This window comes from Pholis gunnellus, assembly GCF_910591455.1.
Source record: "Pholis gunnellus genome assembly, chromosome: 17".
Classification (NCBI taxonomy): domain Eukaryota; kingdom Metazoa; phylum Chordata; class Actinopteri; order Perciformes; family Pholidae; genus Pholis; species Pholis gunnellus.
Window position 1 is genome coordinate 16,320,787 of NC_136544.1, and position 16,990 is coordinate 16,337,776.

Genomic DNA, 16,990 nt, shown 5'->3' on the forward strand with positions numbered 1-16,990 from the left:
GCAGAGCAACCCACAACAATCATGGTTCACAGTCACAGTTTTTAATGCTTTCAACAATACTTGAAGACCTATTTCTTCCAAAACAATTTAATTCAATTTAATTTTAATTTAATTATATGAAATATAACGTATCAGTCACAGGGGACCTTTTACTGCACAACCAGCACTCGGTGTCTCGTCCACGCTTAAAAATAAATAAACCTGAAGAAGTCATGTTTTTATGATTGCAGCAACCGAAGTAGAATCAATGTTTGATTAATGGTCACATAAATCTAAGCAGAATAAACCTGTGTGCTCTATTATGACAGCTGTTTTATTCCTTATTTTTTCAGTCCCCTTAACTGACGCCCTCTCCCCGACTACTGAAAGAGATTATTTCTCCCTCTCTCTCCGTCCTCATTATGCGAAAACTGTTGTACTTGGCATCAGAACTAACTGCTCGGCTTCGACTAAGAGCTACAAAGAAAAGCAGAAGTGGGTCATGTGCTGCAGGAGAGGAATCGAAGGGAAGAACACAAACGCTGGTTGTGTAGAATGAAAGTAAAGGAAGAGAGGAAGGAGGTAACGGCATGAGCACTAAACCAGGAGGAGGAACGTAACGGCATGAGCACTAAACCAGGAGGAGGAACGTAACGGCATGAGCACTAAACCAGAAGGAGGAACGTAACGGCATGAGCACTAAACCAGGAGGAACGTAACGGCATGAGCACTAAACCAGGAGGAACGTAACGGCATGAGCACTAAACCAGGAGGAACGTAACGGCATGAGCACTAAACCAGGAGGAGGAACGTAACGGCATGAGCACTAAACCAGGAGGAGGAACGTAACGGCATGAGCACTAAACCAGGAGGAGGAACGTAACGGCATGAGCACTAAACCAGGAGGAACGTAACGGCATGAGCACTAAACCAGGAGGAGGAACGTAACGGCATGAGCACTAAACCAGGAGGAACGTAACGGCATGAGCACTAAACCAGGAGGAGGAACGTAACGGCATGAGCACTAAACCAGGAGGAGGAACGTAACGGCATGAGCACTAAACCAGGAGGAACGTAACGGCATGAGCACTAAACCAGGAGGAGGAACGCTCGTCCCGAGCTTTGACATCAACCAGATGAATACATGAGAGCAGGAGAAGGAAGATCGGGGCTACTTTTGCAAAAAGGCAGGTCAGGGGTCATGTAATAGACAAACATTAATGTAATAAATCAGATAAAATGAATAAACATTAAAAAGCCCATAACTCCTCTTTCTTTGGAATTCTTAATATTCAAATGAACGGACCTATGAGTTTTACTTAATTAAACTAATGTAGCTCAATGATTGACACTTTATTAAATAAACTATTATTGTATTAAACAGTGGCGACAGTAGCAGTACCAGTGTAGAAATACTGTTACAAGCAAAAGCCTCAAAGTACTCATTATGCAGAATCATATGCATTATTGGATTATACTGATGAATGAAATAGAAACTAAAGCTGTCAGATAAATGAAGAGTGGAAGTAAATGGAATTATCCAAGTAAATACAGAAAATGTGATCAAGCACAGTACTTAGTAAATGTACTTAGTTACTTTCCACCACGGCTATTTAATAGTTTAATACATTTTCATTTTCTTTGCCTTATGCAACAGTAAATTGATCATCTTTGGGATTTTAGACAAAACAAGCAATTTGAAGATGCTGCCTTGGGCTTTAGGAAATATGTCATATTTTACCATTTTGTGATATTTTATAGACCAAACAGTTAACAGATGAATCAAGAAAATAATCTGCATCTTAATGAATAATGAAAATAATCCTTAAGTGAAGCCCAATTCGGAATACAAATACGATGTCGTACTTTGTTTGATTATGAGGGACACCGTTAAATACTATTGAAAGATATGTCACTAGATTTGGACAGCTGTGGTAATGACATATTAAAAAGAGTCAATGACACAACATACAAAAAAAGAATTAAGTGTCTTTAATGATATAGGCTACATTTGTACATTTCTACAGCAGACTTTCAGCAAACTAACTGCCAATTAGAAAAAAGACAGAAAGTTAAACCTGTAACAACTGAAACATTGGATAGGATGTCAAAGGCTGTGAAATTAAATACTCAATGTAAATATTCAGTTCAGTATTTTGTCCCATTAAATAAGAATAAAAAACATTTAATAGTTTGAACAATCAATGTGAAATATAAATTACATTAAAGCACCATTTCAAGGATGAGGATATTAAAATAAATAATTGGCCTTTCCTTATCAAGTCGGAACATGATGGTAATGAAAGGCTGTGCAGTCACACGGAACACTCAACCGATGTCCACAGGGTTCAACATCGAGTCCATCGTGACATGAGGGGAACGCTCATGTGACTTCCACAATCTACAGCGAATAACTCTGCTTACAATATAAACATCTATGAATGTGTAGCTCCATCAGCGACAACAAAACAGGAACTATTGCAGGTGATGCATAACTTATACTTCTGTTCTTTATGTATCATAACAATTAACTCCTTTGAAAAAAGACCAAATAAAAAAAAGGACAAAAGTGAGTTACTCTGTAAGAAGATTGTCAGATTTCTTGAGTAATATCTAAATGTTTCCAACTGGGGGAACTCCCATTAAAAAGACATTGTACAATACCTCAATTCGTTGAGCACAACTGGCCTGAAAAAAAACATGCTGTAGTTTGTCCCACTCACTCATCATCAAGTACTCAAAAGGAGCAGCTGTTAAAAGCTGCAGTTCATGTCTTCACCCGGTAGAGTTGTCCTAGAATATATATCATTTCAGGACCGGAAATCATTTCACTGTACACCGTTCATGCACAAGCCTTTCGTTTCATTGATGCACTAATGACTAATGATCTCACTAAAAATCTGGCAGCGCAACAGTCACAGTACGACAACACACTTTACTTTGATCCCTCAAGACTTTCCTGCATGCACACACTCGCACGCACACACACTCGCACGCACACACACAATCGCACAGAGTTAGACACACATAGTGAGAAAAGATCTTACTGGGAGTATAAAAACGGGGGGTGAACTGTTTCAACAGGTGCTTCAAAAAGTCACAAGAACATATTAAAGAACGAGGCACAAAGCTGCCTTTTCAAATCCAACCAAACCAAGTACCAACATTCGATGATGGTGCTCCCGTCTCTGCTGCCATACGTGGAATAGAAAAAGTCATACAGCTATGTTACAGTACAGTAAGAGGGCTTACAGGGCCAGTGAGTTCAAACTCCTAGTCACAAATATATTTAATGCTTTGTTTTCTTTATGCATTTTGTATGCATAATTTGGTATTCTCAGCTAATTGTAGTGGATATTTAATTTCTTTAAAAAAATCCTACAGTAGTTAAACCACGCTAATACGCCCGCTTTACATAAAACTCTGTACAAGCCATTCATACATTAACAGTCCATCAAAATAATGATTTAGAAATCAGTCAGCGGGCTTTAATAACTGGTAAACTATGAATTACAGTGTTTACGAAAACATATTGTAGCTGATAGTGTATAATCCCTCCATCCGAACGCTTTCTGGGATCCAGTGACACCAGGGGGGCGGGAATCAATCCGAGTACTGGAGATCTAAGTCTACTGTGCCATCCGTCACCACTAACCTCACTCTCTTGGGTTTTGTGGCACCCATGGAGTGAGACGATGGAACAGGTCCATAGTGCGATGTGCCTTGGTGTTCCCCGGGCTGGCACTGCTGCTGCATGTCCTTCCTGCACTGTTCGTCTTGACCTCTGAGCCCTGAAAATCCACCCAAGGAAAAAGACGCTGGGTTAGACGACTGGGGTCCACAGGGCTCGAGGACCAGTCGCCCCTGGGTGCCTGAAGGTTCCATCAGACAATGGTAGGTGTAGTTTGTCGAGCCTAATCCTGGGTAACCCTCAACCCCATCCCTTAGGCCCAGGGTCAATGAATGGTCTCCACTGAAGTTCAGTACGTAAGGAGGACCTTGACAGCCATAAGGGAAAGATGCTGAGGAGGTTGAGGACTGAGTCTTGTTTGCTGGTGCTGGCGTACCAGAAGGTGTACTGTGGGCCACTTGGGGGTTGTTGTGCTGAGGCATGGGCGGAAGAGACGAGCCGAAGCTAAAATCAAAAGGGTCTTGCTGAGTGTAACATGGCTGGTGCTTGTCTGAAGTCGACGGAGTGGATTTCTTGTTGTGTGGCGATGAATAACCGTCAGACACTTTGCTAGGGAAGAAGAAAGGTCTTGGCAGCGCTGAAAGGTTTTTGTATGTCATGTTGGTTTCACCACTGTCATGTTTGTCAGATGACATCCTACTTTTAATAAAAGACTGAGGGAAAGAGGGGATGGGTTTGTTGAAATGAGGGTTGGACCTGCTGAGGTTGCTGGAGGAACCAAGATGGCTGACATCTTTTCCAAATCCATGAACAGAAACATTGTCTTTGTGGTGACAGTCTGTACCGACACATAGTTTCTGACTCTGCGGGTTCCTCTCAATAGCACCTGATTTTGCACCGAGTGTTCTGGATGCGATGATAGGGCTGCCAGCAGCCATGGCATCTTTACAAGGTGCACTGTACAAGTTCTGAGTAGGGGTCCCCCCCTGATACTTAAGCACCCTGTGAATAACTGTAGAGGTTTTCTCATGGAATTTGAATGGATTGTCAGGAGGATTGGGATTTTTCACAGTGAAGAGTTGAGGAGGGAGGAATTTGTTCGACATTTGGGGTGGCGGGACGGATTTAGTTGAGCAACTCTGGGGCATTCCTCTGACAGTGTTTGGCTGAGTACTTGAAAAACACTGGGGTTTACTAGGAATGGTACGATGGAAGGGGCCCTGGGTTCTAAAGGTCGACTGGACTTTTGATTGACTGGTGCTCGCCCTGGCGTTGATGGAGGGTTGGGTTAAAGTAACAGGAGTGTGAGATGTAACAGACGACTGTGTTGCACCGAACACCCGAGGCTTGCCGACTACAGGATAGGACTGAGTTCTGAGGTCTTCTCTGGAAAGCCTCATTCCTGGATTTTTACTTAGAATTCGATCCTTAGCAGTGAAGTCAGAGTTGCCAAAAGCTGAAAAACTGAAAGGGTTGGATTGGATTCTGTCTTTGGAGGTATCCTTCGCTTCACATTCCACAGGAACAGAGTCACTTTTGGAAGAAATTAGACCTGGAAAGAACTGCAGATCCTCACTGGTAAAGTTATTTCCTGGACTGGGAGGGCCAAGGTACGGCGTCTCAGTTGTCCACGTATCAGACGGGCTGTGAGAGAGGGGACTGCTGAAAGGATCCGTTGGTGCATCAAGTGAACACAGATCTGATGGGGAAGACGGAAGGATGTTCTGTGGTTGATAATACCCCTCAAAGTTGAGACACTGGAAGTCCAGAATATCATCACAGCAGTTCGTGAAGTTGGGCTCGCCGGAAAGCATGTTATCTGCAGTTGTGAATGGAGGAGACTGGGACGGGGGCTGGATGACAGAATTAGAAGCACCGGAACATGCTGGCTTTTCCAAAGTCTGAGATGAACACAAGCCCTCGGAGAGCCTGGAGAGACTGTTGTCAATTTGTTGGAGAGTGTGACTCAGACAGGTGGTGGGTGTTTCAACAGGACCACACTTCCGTAATCGCTCCATTTTGTGCCTCTGTTTCCTTCCTCCACTGTTCATCTCTGGCCTTTCAGCGATTGCATCTGCGACCGAGGAGATCACTTCGGTTTTATTGTCATTGAGGGGGGACGACAGAGACAGCGGTGAGAGAGACAAGGAAAATGGGGGCGTTTCTGTTTTCAGAAGGGCCGTGTTGCTGTTCAGTCTCTGTGACGGGAACTCTTCTTTGAGCTTGCTAATATCAAGACATCCTTTCTTCTGTTTCCCTAAATTGTGACCCTTCACCTCTTTCTTAACATTGGGCTCTACTTTAAGTTCAGTTTGTATAAGCCCCTCTTTGCTGTCCACCTCCCAAATATCCTCTGTCTTTCTGCGTAGTTTAATTACTGGTAACGGGAAACCATTTGAATCCAATTCAGGCTCCATTTTATGCTGTGACCCAGTTCCGAACAAGCAGCAATTCTTTACAAAACGATCTTCAATTTTAGTTTCTTTCCCTACAACCAACATATCACTGTCAGTTTTACAACTCTCAATTTTTTCTGGCAGCAGCTTGACCTCATCTAGAAGTTCCTTATCGAGCTTCTCTTTCATTTCTACTTCGTCATTGGCCGTTTCACTGGGTCCACACGCATTTTTATGGTCTTTTTCTAATTTAACATCCAAGGATGCATTTGTGGTTTTCCTTTCACTCAGCCTCTGACCTCTCTTTTTCAAATGATGCAATCTGCTCTTTGACTTCTTACTAGCATGCACGTGTGCCTGAGCGGCCTCCATCTCCATGTTTAGAATTGATACGGAATCCATAATAGCTTTAAAAGGGTCGCACGTCACCAACTCCTCTCCCTTTTCTGTTTTTAATGCCATATTTTCTATTCCTGCTCCTTGCATCTCCCATACTCTCCCTCTCCTCCTCTTGAACCGAATCTTGAAATCGATGCCTGGCTTTGTCTCCCCTAAACTACTTTGCTGACTTAACGTTTCCGCCTCATCTTTCTTCTGAGATCTATTCAGAGCTGGATGTTTTTCATGCTGCTTTTGGATTTGAGCAGCTCGTTTGTCCTCTGCAAGCTTATCACTCTCTGGTGCGTGATCTTTATCGATGTCATCCTCATCTTGCCTCTCTATTTTACACTTTTGAACTTTCCTCAATAAATGGCTTCGCTGAACTTCATTAGCTCGGGACCGTAGCACTCGCTTTAAGGAGTTTTGTTTTGTGATCTTCTGGGGGTTTAACCTCTGGACCTCTGTTGTCCTTTTCCTGCGTTTAATATGTCTTTTCCCTTTGAAACTCTCCCCCGAACACGTGGTAGGTCCCTGACTCAGCTCTGCGGATGAATTTAGGTCAGCGGCTTCTTTGGAAGCTTGATCTGAAGCAGAAGTCAAACTTTGTTCAGAGTCTATTTCCACAGAACTTCGAAATGTACGTTTCTTCAGAGGTATGTTGGACTGTATGTGTGCCTGTGGATTGGTATCTGGAAACAGATTAGTGATAGCTTTTGTTGAAATGAGGGACCTATGAGGTAGTGGGGTTAGGCGGCTGGCCGGTGGCTCGTTATGCCTCTGCGGTGACTGAAGCTGCAAACTGTACTCACTCAACTCAGTCTTCACTGTAGCTGGAACTTCTTTGCTCAACTGTCGCTTGGTGCCTTGCTTAGCTTTTGTTTTCGCTGCTCGAGGCCTCATCTTTCGCCGGCTCTTAGTCCTCCTCTGCACTGAACAATGGTACCTTCCTCCATTTAGTTCAGTCGGTTCCTCTTCCTCCTCAGCACTTTCCACTTTTTTAGAGGCCGAGGTAGAAAACACTCTTCCTACAATATCTGCTTGTAATCCTTTATCTATTAAGGATTTATCTTTTCTTAAAATATCAGACAGCAAAACTTTAGCCTGCTTTATGACAAAATCTTCTTCATGCCTACTTACCGGCCGTTTACTCACACTCCTAGCCATTTGTTCTAATTTAACAACTCCCTCCTCAATGTTATTTTGAACACACTGTGGGTTATTTTGTCCTCTAGTTTTTTCACTGGGCGCTATTTTACATTCTGACTCTTTAACTTCCTCCATGGCCGTGTTACTTTTACATTCCACAATTGCAGATGCAGCATTTTTCTTTTCTTTCTGCTCTTCAATTTCACTTTTTACAATGTCCTGCTGCATTTCACCTTTTTCTTCTGACGCTATTTGTATTTCGATAACCTTATCATCCCGCCCGTTCTCTCTGTGGGATAAATCACCTACAGAGTCACTTGCTTGTAGCTGCCCTTCATGTACTTTATCGATGGCCTTGAAAAACATTTCCCTCACCCCTCTGTTACCTTCAGCTGTGCAGACATCTGAACTTCCTTCCTGCCTCTGCTGAGATCTGGACACTCTTTTTTCTGACCTCACTATCAGAGGTGCTGGTCTGGTACACCGGCTCTGCCTGGCCCTTCCTCTTAACTCCACTCCTCCTTCCTGGTCTTCAGAGATCTTTTCTGCTTCTACACTCGACACTGATAACCTTGTTAGGCTGACTGTAAGGTATTGCTTCAGTGATACCAGTGGATTGTCTCTGGCTTTCTTCGTTCCATCGGTGACTTCTAACATGGATGAAGCTCTGGTGATCCTGGGCACCGTTGGCACAGGTGCTGAGTTTCGAGCCTCGTCGATGATGCAGGATTCAATGCTGCTGGACTTGTTGCTTTGACTCTCTGCGATTGCTTTTTCCATCTTGTCTTGTTTTATTGCACTGCAGGTTTTGTCATTTTCGACATAGTGACAAACAGTTTTAGTGTTGGCTGTGTTACTGGACCCTGTTTGATGTGTGAGCGTGGTTTCAACCATGCTTCTTGTTCTTGATGAGTGCCTCTTGGGAATTACCCGCCTATCCACCACTTTAACAGATTTCCCATTGAGGCCTGCGCTGCTGGCTGCAGGTCCACTTTTCTGGTGGACGGACATGGAGGAATTTAGGGAGAAAGGCTTCAAGTTTACCTCACTGCCGTTATTTTCTTCACCAGTCGAATTCAGTTCACTCAGCCCGTTGTCTTTTGGATTTTCTTCTTCCAGTTGTTGAAGCAATGCCCTTTCTTTGCCTTTTGGATCCTTACACTTGAGTAAGAAATCCACTGAGTGGCGCCGTACTCTGATTTGGAGGTCCCTCAGAGTAAATTGGGACAAAAGTGTCTGGTACAGTTGGACTGTGGAGGATTTCAATGGGTTCTTTCCTGATCGCCGGTGCTGCTCTCGTCTCCACTTCTTTGTTTGACAAAATTTTCTGTTCTTTAAGGCATTTCTCCTCATCTGCTGGGTGAAGGAATTCCTTGAGGGGATGGCTATGAATGAAAGACAACAAAGAAGAAGCAGGTGAACTTAAAGCATCTCTTTTGCTAATGTGTGTGTTTGTTCAACATATGCAGTGTGTTAAAATCCTGTCTATTCAAGCGATGAAAACACTGACATTTCTAATGAATTAAGTTATCAAAAAAAACTCCAATACACCAATAGCATCTGTTTACAAATAAATACCTAGCCATGGGTATGATTTTTATGACAGAGCCCCTGCAAAGATATGACAGTGGAGGAACATTGTGATTTAAGTGACCAATTAATTAAACTGCTATCATTAGTTTTCTATCTCATAAGACATTTACTGCACAGCGGATGGAAAGATAGCCCGTGGGACTGACAAAGCACGAGATGCTTGGAAAGGTGTGGGAGTGATCAGGGTGAAAAAAGACGACACTGACTGAATTATATTGAGCCCGTTTTAACATATTCTCTCTTTACCACGAAGCAACCAATCATGTCTATTGGCCCAAAACACATCACAGCAACAGTGAACAGTACAGTTCTACTAGATTTTTTTAGCAGGGAAATAAGAGCAAAGGGACACTTAATGAGAGTTCAATAAAAAAAGAAAACGGGACAGAAACTTTCCATTATTGATCCATATCTAAAGCGGCATTACAACTCCTTGCAAACTTACAGTATGTGCAGTTTGTAGCAAAGGAAATGCTGCTTCTTGTAAATAAAATGTCCAGCTCTCATGCTTGAAAAGATCCGCCAAATTGCTCCTCGATCGATGATCGCTTGCAATCTAATCAAAACTATATCACCTACATACATATATCTTGAATAAAAAATGAAGATAAGAAAATAAACAGAATCTATTAGAGTTTTAAACTATTTGTGTGTGGTCTAAATTGTTACTCTTTATGATAAGTAAGGGTTAGGGTGTTTGGGAAGTAGTAAGCATACGACTGGATCAATGAATTCATCACTTTTCTTAGTTTTTTTCATCCTCGGTTCTTGGGCATGCAAGAAAAGCAAAGTTTTCAGAATTAAAGGTAACAGTATTTAATATACAAACGGTATTTTTTTGGATGAAGTATTGACACCTACTAAGTAGTTCCAGTTACACTGTCTGTTCACAGTTCTAAATGAATGCGCTGGCTACATTAAATGAAAAACATAAATAATTTTAAATATCTTATTTACAACAATGAGTGTAGTCCTTTTGGTGCCTCGTCATCTCAACACCACAGGGTGGCGACTGTTACACACAAGCTTCACGAACATCGGCCCTTTGAACTTACTGATGCATACAGTATAAGCCAGCGTCTCTCAAATCCCATTCGCTATTCAACTCGCTACTTCAGGCTGCGACCTCTCATTTGTTCATGGAAATATTGATCAGGGGACAATGATATGGCTGGATAGCTAGCCAGTCTTGCTGTTAAACAGACTGTAAAAAGTCAACCGTACGCCATATATACAATGATATTGACTTTAAAACTTCCTTGCAATGCCAATTAAGATTTCGGGAAAATATTGATATTCACTTGGGGACCATGACATGGCCAGGTAGCTAGCTTCATGTGTTGTTAAACATAACAGTTACTGTCAAATTGTATTTACTGTTTGTCAACCGTACGCAATGTTATCGACTTTGAATCCAGCGAGCAGCATAACGTTAACTTTAAAGTGTTCTGTGTGCTGAGAGGACTAGAAATATCTCAAAGTCATATCCAAGGTCCGTCCTATTTACTGGAGCAGTAATCAACATTCCCATTGCATACAAATCTTATGGGATGTAAATCATTGTTCCAGGGATTAGCAAACCATCATGGTTAACAGGGAGACGGAGTGAATGGATTGTGAAGAACTTTAGATTTTAGTTGCTAAAAGCATGAAAATACAAATGAATGGTCTTCATTTTTTGGACCTTAACGAATGATCAGTGTCCTTACGGCTTTTACTTTTTTTTTTTGATGGTGCATTCAACAACCACAAGTGATGAGCAGACTGTCGAGCTTTTACTATTAAACTGCTATTCTTGACATTACTACTGTATACTTGCATTGTACAGTTAATATTCCTGTTAGTTGGTTTTGAGCCACTTCTTTTTGAATTTGCTGACTTTGATATTTATTTTGTTACTTTCATTTTAACAGTACATACAATTGTTGATTTGTAATTACTTCTTTGACGGATTTGAGAAAGCTTATCTTAGAGAAAGTCCTCCAGCGGTTACCTTTAAAGATACCTGAGTGTATTCCTTGTATTATCGGCCTCTTCTCTCTGTGATGACGAAGATATCTCTCTCTCAGGCGGTACTTCTGCCCCACAGGGTCCTTTGTTTCTTCACATTCAGGCTGCTTCCCCTTGTGTTTGAAGTGACCCTCTCCGTTCCTAAACAACAGTTAAAATTACAAAATGAAATGTCGGTTAAAATAGTGGCAAAGTTTTTTACATATATGATAAACAACGTCTTCAGTTTTGAGCACAACCAAGCTACAGTAAAGACAATGTCGGAAGAAATGATGGACACACCTCTCACAGGTGCAGCATTCACACATTTCATTGCCTTCCCCAAAAAAGCTGGCACCATAGTAACATGTGATCTCCTCCCCAGGTGAGATTGGTCGAATCGCTTCAACACATGCAATATTCTTCTCCCCGGGGACGAACTGGGCGGGTGAAAAGGGGAGAAAAAACAAACAGTCAAAGACAAAGACAAAGGTTGGGTGGCCCATGGGACACATTAGCACAGAGCAGTTAACACACAGAAAGAGTGCAATTCTGTGCCTAGAACACTATTTTCAATACGCATAGTGTCACAATCATAGTTGTTACTATATTTTGACAGTTATACAACAATCATATGCATTTGTCAAATCCCTTTAGTGCAGGTGATAAATAAATATAGGCAATTACCTTGCAATTTGGTTTGCAGTCTTCATCCCAGAAGAACAGACAACGAGAGAAAAACACAGAAATAAAAGATTTAAAGTTATTAAAATCCACCCCAGCGATGAATAAAGGACTCAGTATTGTGTTGATCAGCTGGCTTGCACTGAAGTAATTAGCAAAAGGCTCAAAGGCTAAGCTGATTAACTCTCAGACATTATTAAAAGAATTTGCCGGAAAATGGCCTCTGAGTGGACGGAAGAACGAACTCACATTTCACTGGACCGTTCGTACACATTACGATTCAGTTAGTCTGCGGCCTGACACGAGGTCTGAGAGGAGCAAGCTGCTTATGCCTATCTGCTGTAATGAATTCTAAGATTGATTCTCTAAATGTATTGTTTTATGTGACAGTACAAAACCCCAAAACATACAATTTAAATAGAAAATGAAGAAAACCGGAACACGTTCCAATTTCAGAAGCTTGAACGAGTGAAGTTACGCTTAAACAATGAATCATCATCGTATTGTTGTTGACTAATTGATTCGATCGATTAATAAAGAATTTGTTTCAGCTCTACACTGGGCTGTTTGTGATTTGTGACCATATTTATGATTATTTATGATAATTAATGCACATTTTCTCTGTGATGCAAAGTTAGTTAAAAAACAAAACATACTTGTTGCTGCTGCAGGGAACATTGTAAGAGTCGTCATGAAATAAAAGATGAACGCAAATTGGTGAACTGCACAAGTCTTGAATACATAGACGTGTTAGACTTTTCAACTAAAAATACCAAAAAAAACTAAAAAGAAATTCACAAATTTGGGATTTTTGACACATCTGAATATTTCTTGAAACAAACTTTCCTTTCTGGAATTTAAAACTTCAATTGTTTAATTCAATAATTTACCAATTGGACATAGTTTGAGAAATACAATACATTTGTTTTGAACAAAAACACCCTATTAACGTGCTTTATTAGAACATAATGGACAAAATAGGGTTAGGGTTAGGGTTAGGGTTAGTCCTGTTGAGAGCAGTGATGCTCATGAAACACACTCACGGAGGACATTTGTCAAAGATGGAAGATAACTTAACAAGATGGAGTATTTCATGTTTAATCTGCAGTGTGTAGTGGGAATACATTCAATCTAGTGCTAATCCTCCTCCTAAGCACTTGTTCTAGGAACCACAAATTCATCTTGCACGGCTTAAATGACATAAGATAAGTTGGACTATATAAATTGCAATATTTGGATATAAAACTGAAAGTAATTTACAAGAAAAATCTGCATTTTGTGAGTTTCTGAAAGAGCCTTTCAGTACAGTTTGTCTGAAATCAATTGATAAAAAGTGAATTGTTTTGTTGTGTGACTACACGTAATAAAAGACCTGTCAATCAGTTTGAGGTTGACTGCAGCTTTCAATCTTGTGTTTAGAATGTTGGTATTTGTTTTTTGTTGCCATTTGGATCACAGACTGCGCCTTTAAAAAAAAAATCCAGCCAGGTGAAAGTGTTGCTGATGAAACTCACAGGCAAGCACTCCAAACAGCAAGACACATTTTGAATTGGTAAATCTGTGTGTGTGTGCGTGTGTGCGTGTGTTGGGAAAGAATGAGTCGTGAATGATAACAAACTCACCGTGGTTAATGAAAGCTGCAGGCCCGAGCCAAAGCTGAGTGCAGCGTTTGCGTGTAGAATACATCACACTGAAGTCATTGACTCCTGCCCTTAGCACAGCGCCGTCAGTGGGGCTCAGCTCTGCTATGCAGCCCAGCAGGACCTCCACCCGCTCTCCTGCAAACCTACGGAGCAACAATTCAAGCGTCACATAGTTTCAATTTAGAAGTAACGCACAGTCCAGGAAATGTAGCAGCTGTTGTTCAGCGACATGCAGCTGTGACTAATACAACGCAGCAGTGATTACCATTGTCTCGTGGAGGTAATCTTTGCTCCGTTGGTCTCTGAGGAGTATCTGTCGCAGGACTCTATCTTGACACCGCTATCCAACAGGAAGGCACTGAGGTAGCGATACACCTGCAGACATCACAGATGGTTTAGATTGTGTTCTCACAGTCAAGTGAAAAATTCAGGAATCAATGGTAGCTTTCTATGAATCTAATACAGATACGAAAAGAGGGAGCACAAATGTCATGCTGTGTTTTTATGCATTTTTCTCATTTAATCTGTGATTATTTTATATCTACACTGCTTTGTAAGCCTACACATCAGCTTACATGTTGTCTCAGCAGCTCCTGTCGATGGCCTCCCAAAGCATTAAAGTAGTCCCCAGCCGGTTCACCCACTGTCAGTGCCTCAAACGTAGCATTGAAGTCATGCATCCGCTGAAAGCGCAACAGGGTCTCTTTGAGGTTACCCCAACGCCGGATCTCTGGTGGGGGACTAAAGAGGACAGAAAAGCAGAAAATGTGGAATAAGAAGAGCAGAAACGGTCACAGGACAAAGTCTAATCACAGTCAGTGTTTGTGTAAGGCGTTTGTGTAAGGTGCCATGTTTAATCTCAAATTTAAGATATAGCTTTCAAGAAACTGTATCACTATGTAACATTTGTTGTGCTCAGATTTGTCGGTTAACATATTTTTGGTATGATCCAAGAAGACACAAGATTAAATAAATAACTAAATAATGATTCTCTATGATTTACATTTTTGTGAATGTTGCTAATTTAACATTTCTATTACTTGATGTACTGGGAGAACACAACAAAACACATAATATCAGTCACAAGTTAAACAGAACTACGTTACGGGCTAAATGATAATCAGAAATATGATGTAGAGATAACGATTAATTCTTGTTTGTACATCTTTCTCACTACAATATCCTCATTCTATTGGAGGATTCTCATTTCTCACATAACACTTGTAGGTGTACAGGAGCCACAATATATTGGAAGCAGAAAGCATCAATCAAGATGAGCATGATCAAAACAAACTCATACAATTGGTCAGAGAGCTTACATGTAAATACGGAGGGCTGTGTACAGCAACTGTGTTGAACTGCAGATCTGACATTTCAACAGACACAGGATAGTGTGTGATTCCACACACTATCACATCCAAATAAAGAACATTTTAACGTATGCGTCTGTATATAGACCCCTTAAGGATGAGTCTGGTTGTCATGACATGCTCATACATGGCCCACTAAACTATAAATAGAATAAGAAAAGCAGCAATAAATACCACCCCGATGTGAAAACCCAGCAGAAATAAATAACAACCAATTGTTTAAATACTGAGGTGATCGCCTGTTAACCCTGATGCTGTTTGAAGTGACGCGTCTTGAGTGACAGATTACCTGATGTTCATTTTGTGGGTGCTGAAGCCCAGCAGAGGGTCCAGCACCAAGCCGGTGGCCAGGTCATCGGTCTCACACAGCTCCTTCACACTCATTCTAGTGCATCCGTCCATTGCCTCCCACCATCAGCATGCTACAATTACAGGTCAAAGTAACGCTATGACAACAACAACAACAAACCTCAATCATCTTTGAGTTGTGCATCTTAGCAGATCCAGTCTGCAACTGACACAACATTAGCGTTAACTAGTTACTTGCTCACTTGTTTAAAGTAGGCTTTCAAATCCCATCATGCAATACGGTTTTATTAGTATTCGATATGCTGTTTACAATAACCAGTTAATGAGAGCGCTGAGTTAAAGTTAGCAATGTGACCGAGCACACATTAGCTTACATAGCACATTAGCATAGCATGTCGGCTTGTTGGGAAGATATGCAGGGTTATCAGCTGAGAGAAGAAGCTAACATTATGGGAGCACTAGCAGCTAACGTAACATGACCTGCATCAGATAGTTGCCGAACTGTGAAGCAATGTGCATTCACAGTGATGCACGCTGGCAATTTGGTTTTCAAAAACATACCTGGGAGTCTTTTGTAGTCAACGAAAGTGTCGTCAGGTAGACAATTTATCGCAAGATGCCCGCTTGCCCTGGTACGGAAAGTTAGCCTAGCAACACAACCACCTAGCTTTCCGCCGTCTTGCAGGCTAAGTCCGGGCTGCCGCGTACGAAAATGGAGTCCCCTCGTCACTTCTGGAATTTGTTGGTTTGTTGACAACTGCGAATCCCGAGCTGAATTACAAAAGACGGGAACGCACCTCGCACGACGACAAACTAGCTTTAAAATGGATATGTTATGTAGCTAGCTAACTAGCTTTGCACAACGCTCTTCTGGTAGCAAAAGTTGATGGGCAATGTCCGCTGCAACCGAACTAGGTTAGACCACGCCCACGTACGCCGCTATTGGCTGGGGTCAAGGTCAATTTTACAAATCAAGTATTTTAGGCTCCGTGATTGGTCACGTTCTTTATGGGCGGGGCCATGTATTCAGGTTTACTATGTTGGGACAGAGCAGAGCAGAGGTGAGTATTTACTCCAGTGATACGTATCTTTCTCAAACCCAGCTGACTCCCCAGTCGGACACATTTGCTTCTCACTAACGTTACACCCCCCCAAAAAATGATATTTCCTGCCTTATTTCAAAGGGATGTCTCTATTTCAAATGTCATGGCATATTGGATCGGTTTGTAAATCATATAAAGATCACAATACTTTTTATTATTATGAAAAAAAAAGTGATGCTTTCCTCAAAAGAGAAGCACATTTTTGGAATAGATTTGATATTGATGTTGGATTTTGTTCCATAAATAAAACAAAACATTTATTTTGTTATTTTCCTGAATGATGTTGAGCAATGTGTGAAACTATTTATAATACGACAAACAAAATGTGCACTGAATCTGTATTATTTTCTTTTGTTTAATTCACAAAGATTATTATAAGATTATTTATAATAAACCAGTTGAGGAATGTACATGCATTGGTGAAATCACAAAGTTAAAGTTCCAACAATTTAGTTTTTTGGTCATAAAAAATGAAAGTTGTCATTATATGCATCGCTCAACTTCCTTAGAGTTTAAACTTGCGAACCTGTGATCACAAGATCATGCAAGTCATAATCATTCGTGAGATATTGAGTGTTCTAGTGTTAGTATATTTATTAAATGGCCTGGCAAACAAATTAAACGTGAAAAAACTTCTGACCTGAGTTATGGGTTTTGTTTACATTTGGATCAATAACTGTGACTTTAAAGGTTCAAAGTTAACTTTCGTTATCTCCCACACTGTTTGAAATGTCCGATGCACACCTTCCAGTTTAAAAACAGCCGC

At 41.2% G+C, this 16,990-nt stretch overlaps 1 protein-coding gene across 2 annotated transcripts; it reads right to left on the bottom strand.

Moving 5' to 3' along the window:
- Positions 1-1,956: 1,956 nt before the first annotated feature.
- kmt5c (lysine methyltransferase 5C) lies at positions 1,957-15,941 on the bottom strand. 2 transcript variants are annotated; one of them, XM_079178403.1, is made up of 9 exons: positions 15,683-15,941; positions 15,102-15,234; positions 14,018-14,183; positions 13,708-13,817; positions 13,422-13,585; positions 11,803-11,822; positions 11,419-11,555; positions 11,132-11,277; positions 1,957-8,918 (listed from the first exon to the last, which is right to left on the bottom strand). In XM_079178403.1, the coding sequence occupies exons 2-9, from the start codon at positions 15,212-15,214 to the stop codon at positions 3,583-3,585; spliced, it is 6,192 nt and encodes a 2,063-aa protein (XP_079034529.1). In that variant the 5' UTR covers positions 15,215-15,234; positions 15,683-15,941; the 3' UTR covers positions 1,957-3,582. The 2 variants fall into 2 exon arrangements, with proteins under 2 accessions (XP_079034529.1, XP_079034528.1); XM_079178402.1 differs by having other exon boundaries at positions 11,120-11,277.
- Between the last annotated feature and the right edge of the window lie 1,049 nt (positions 15,942-16,990).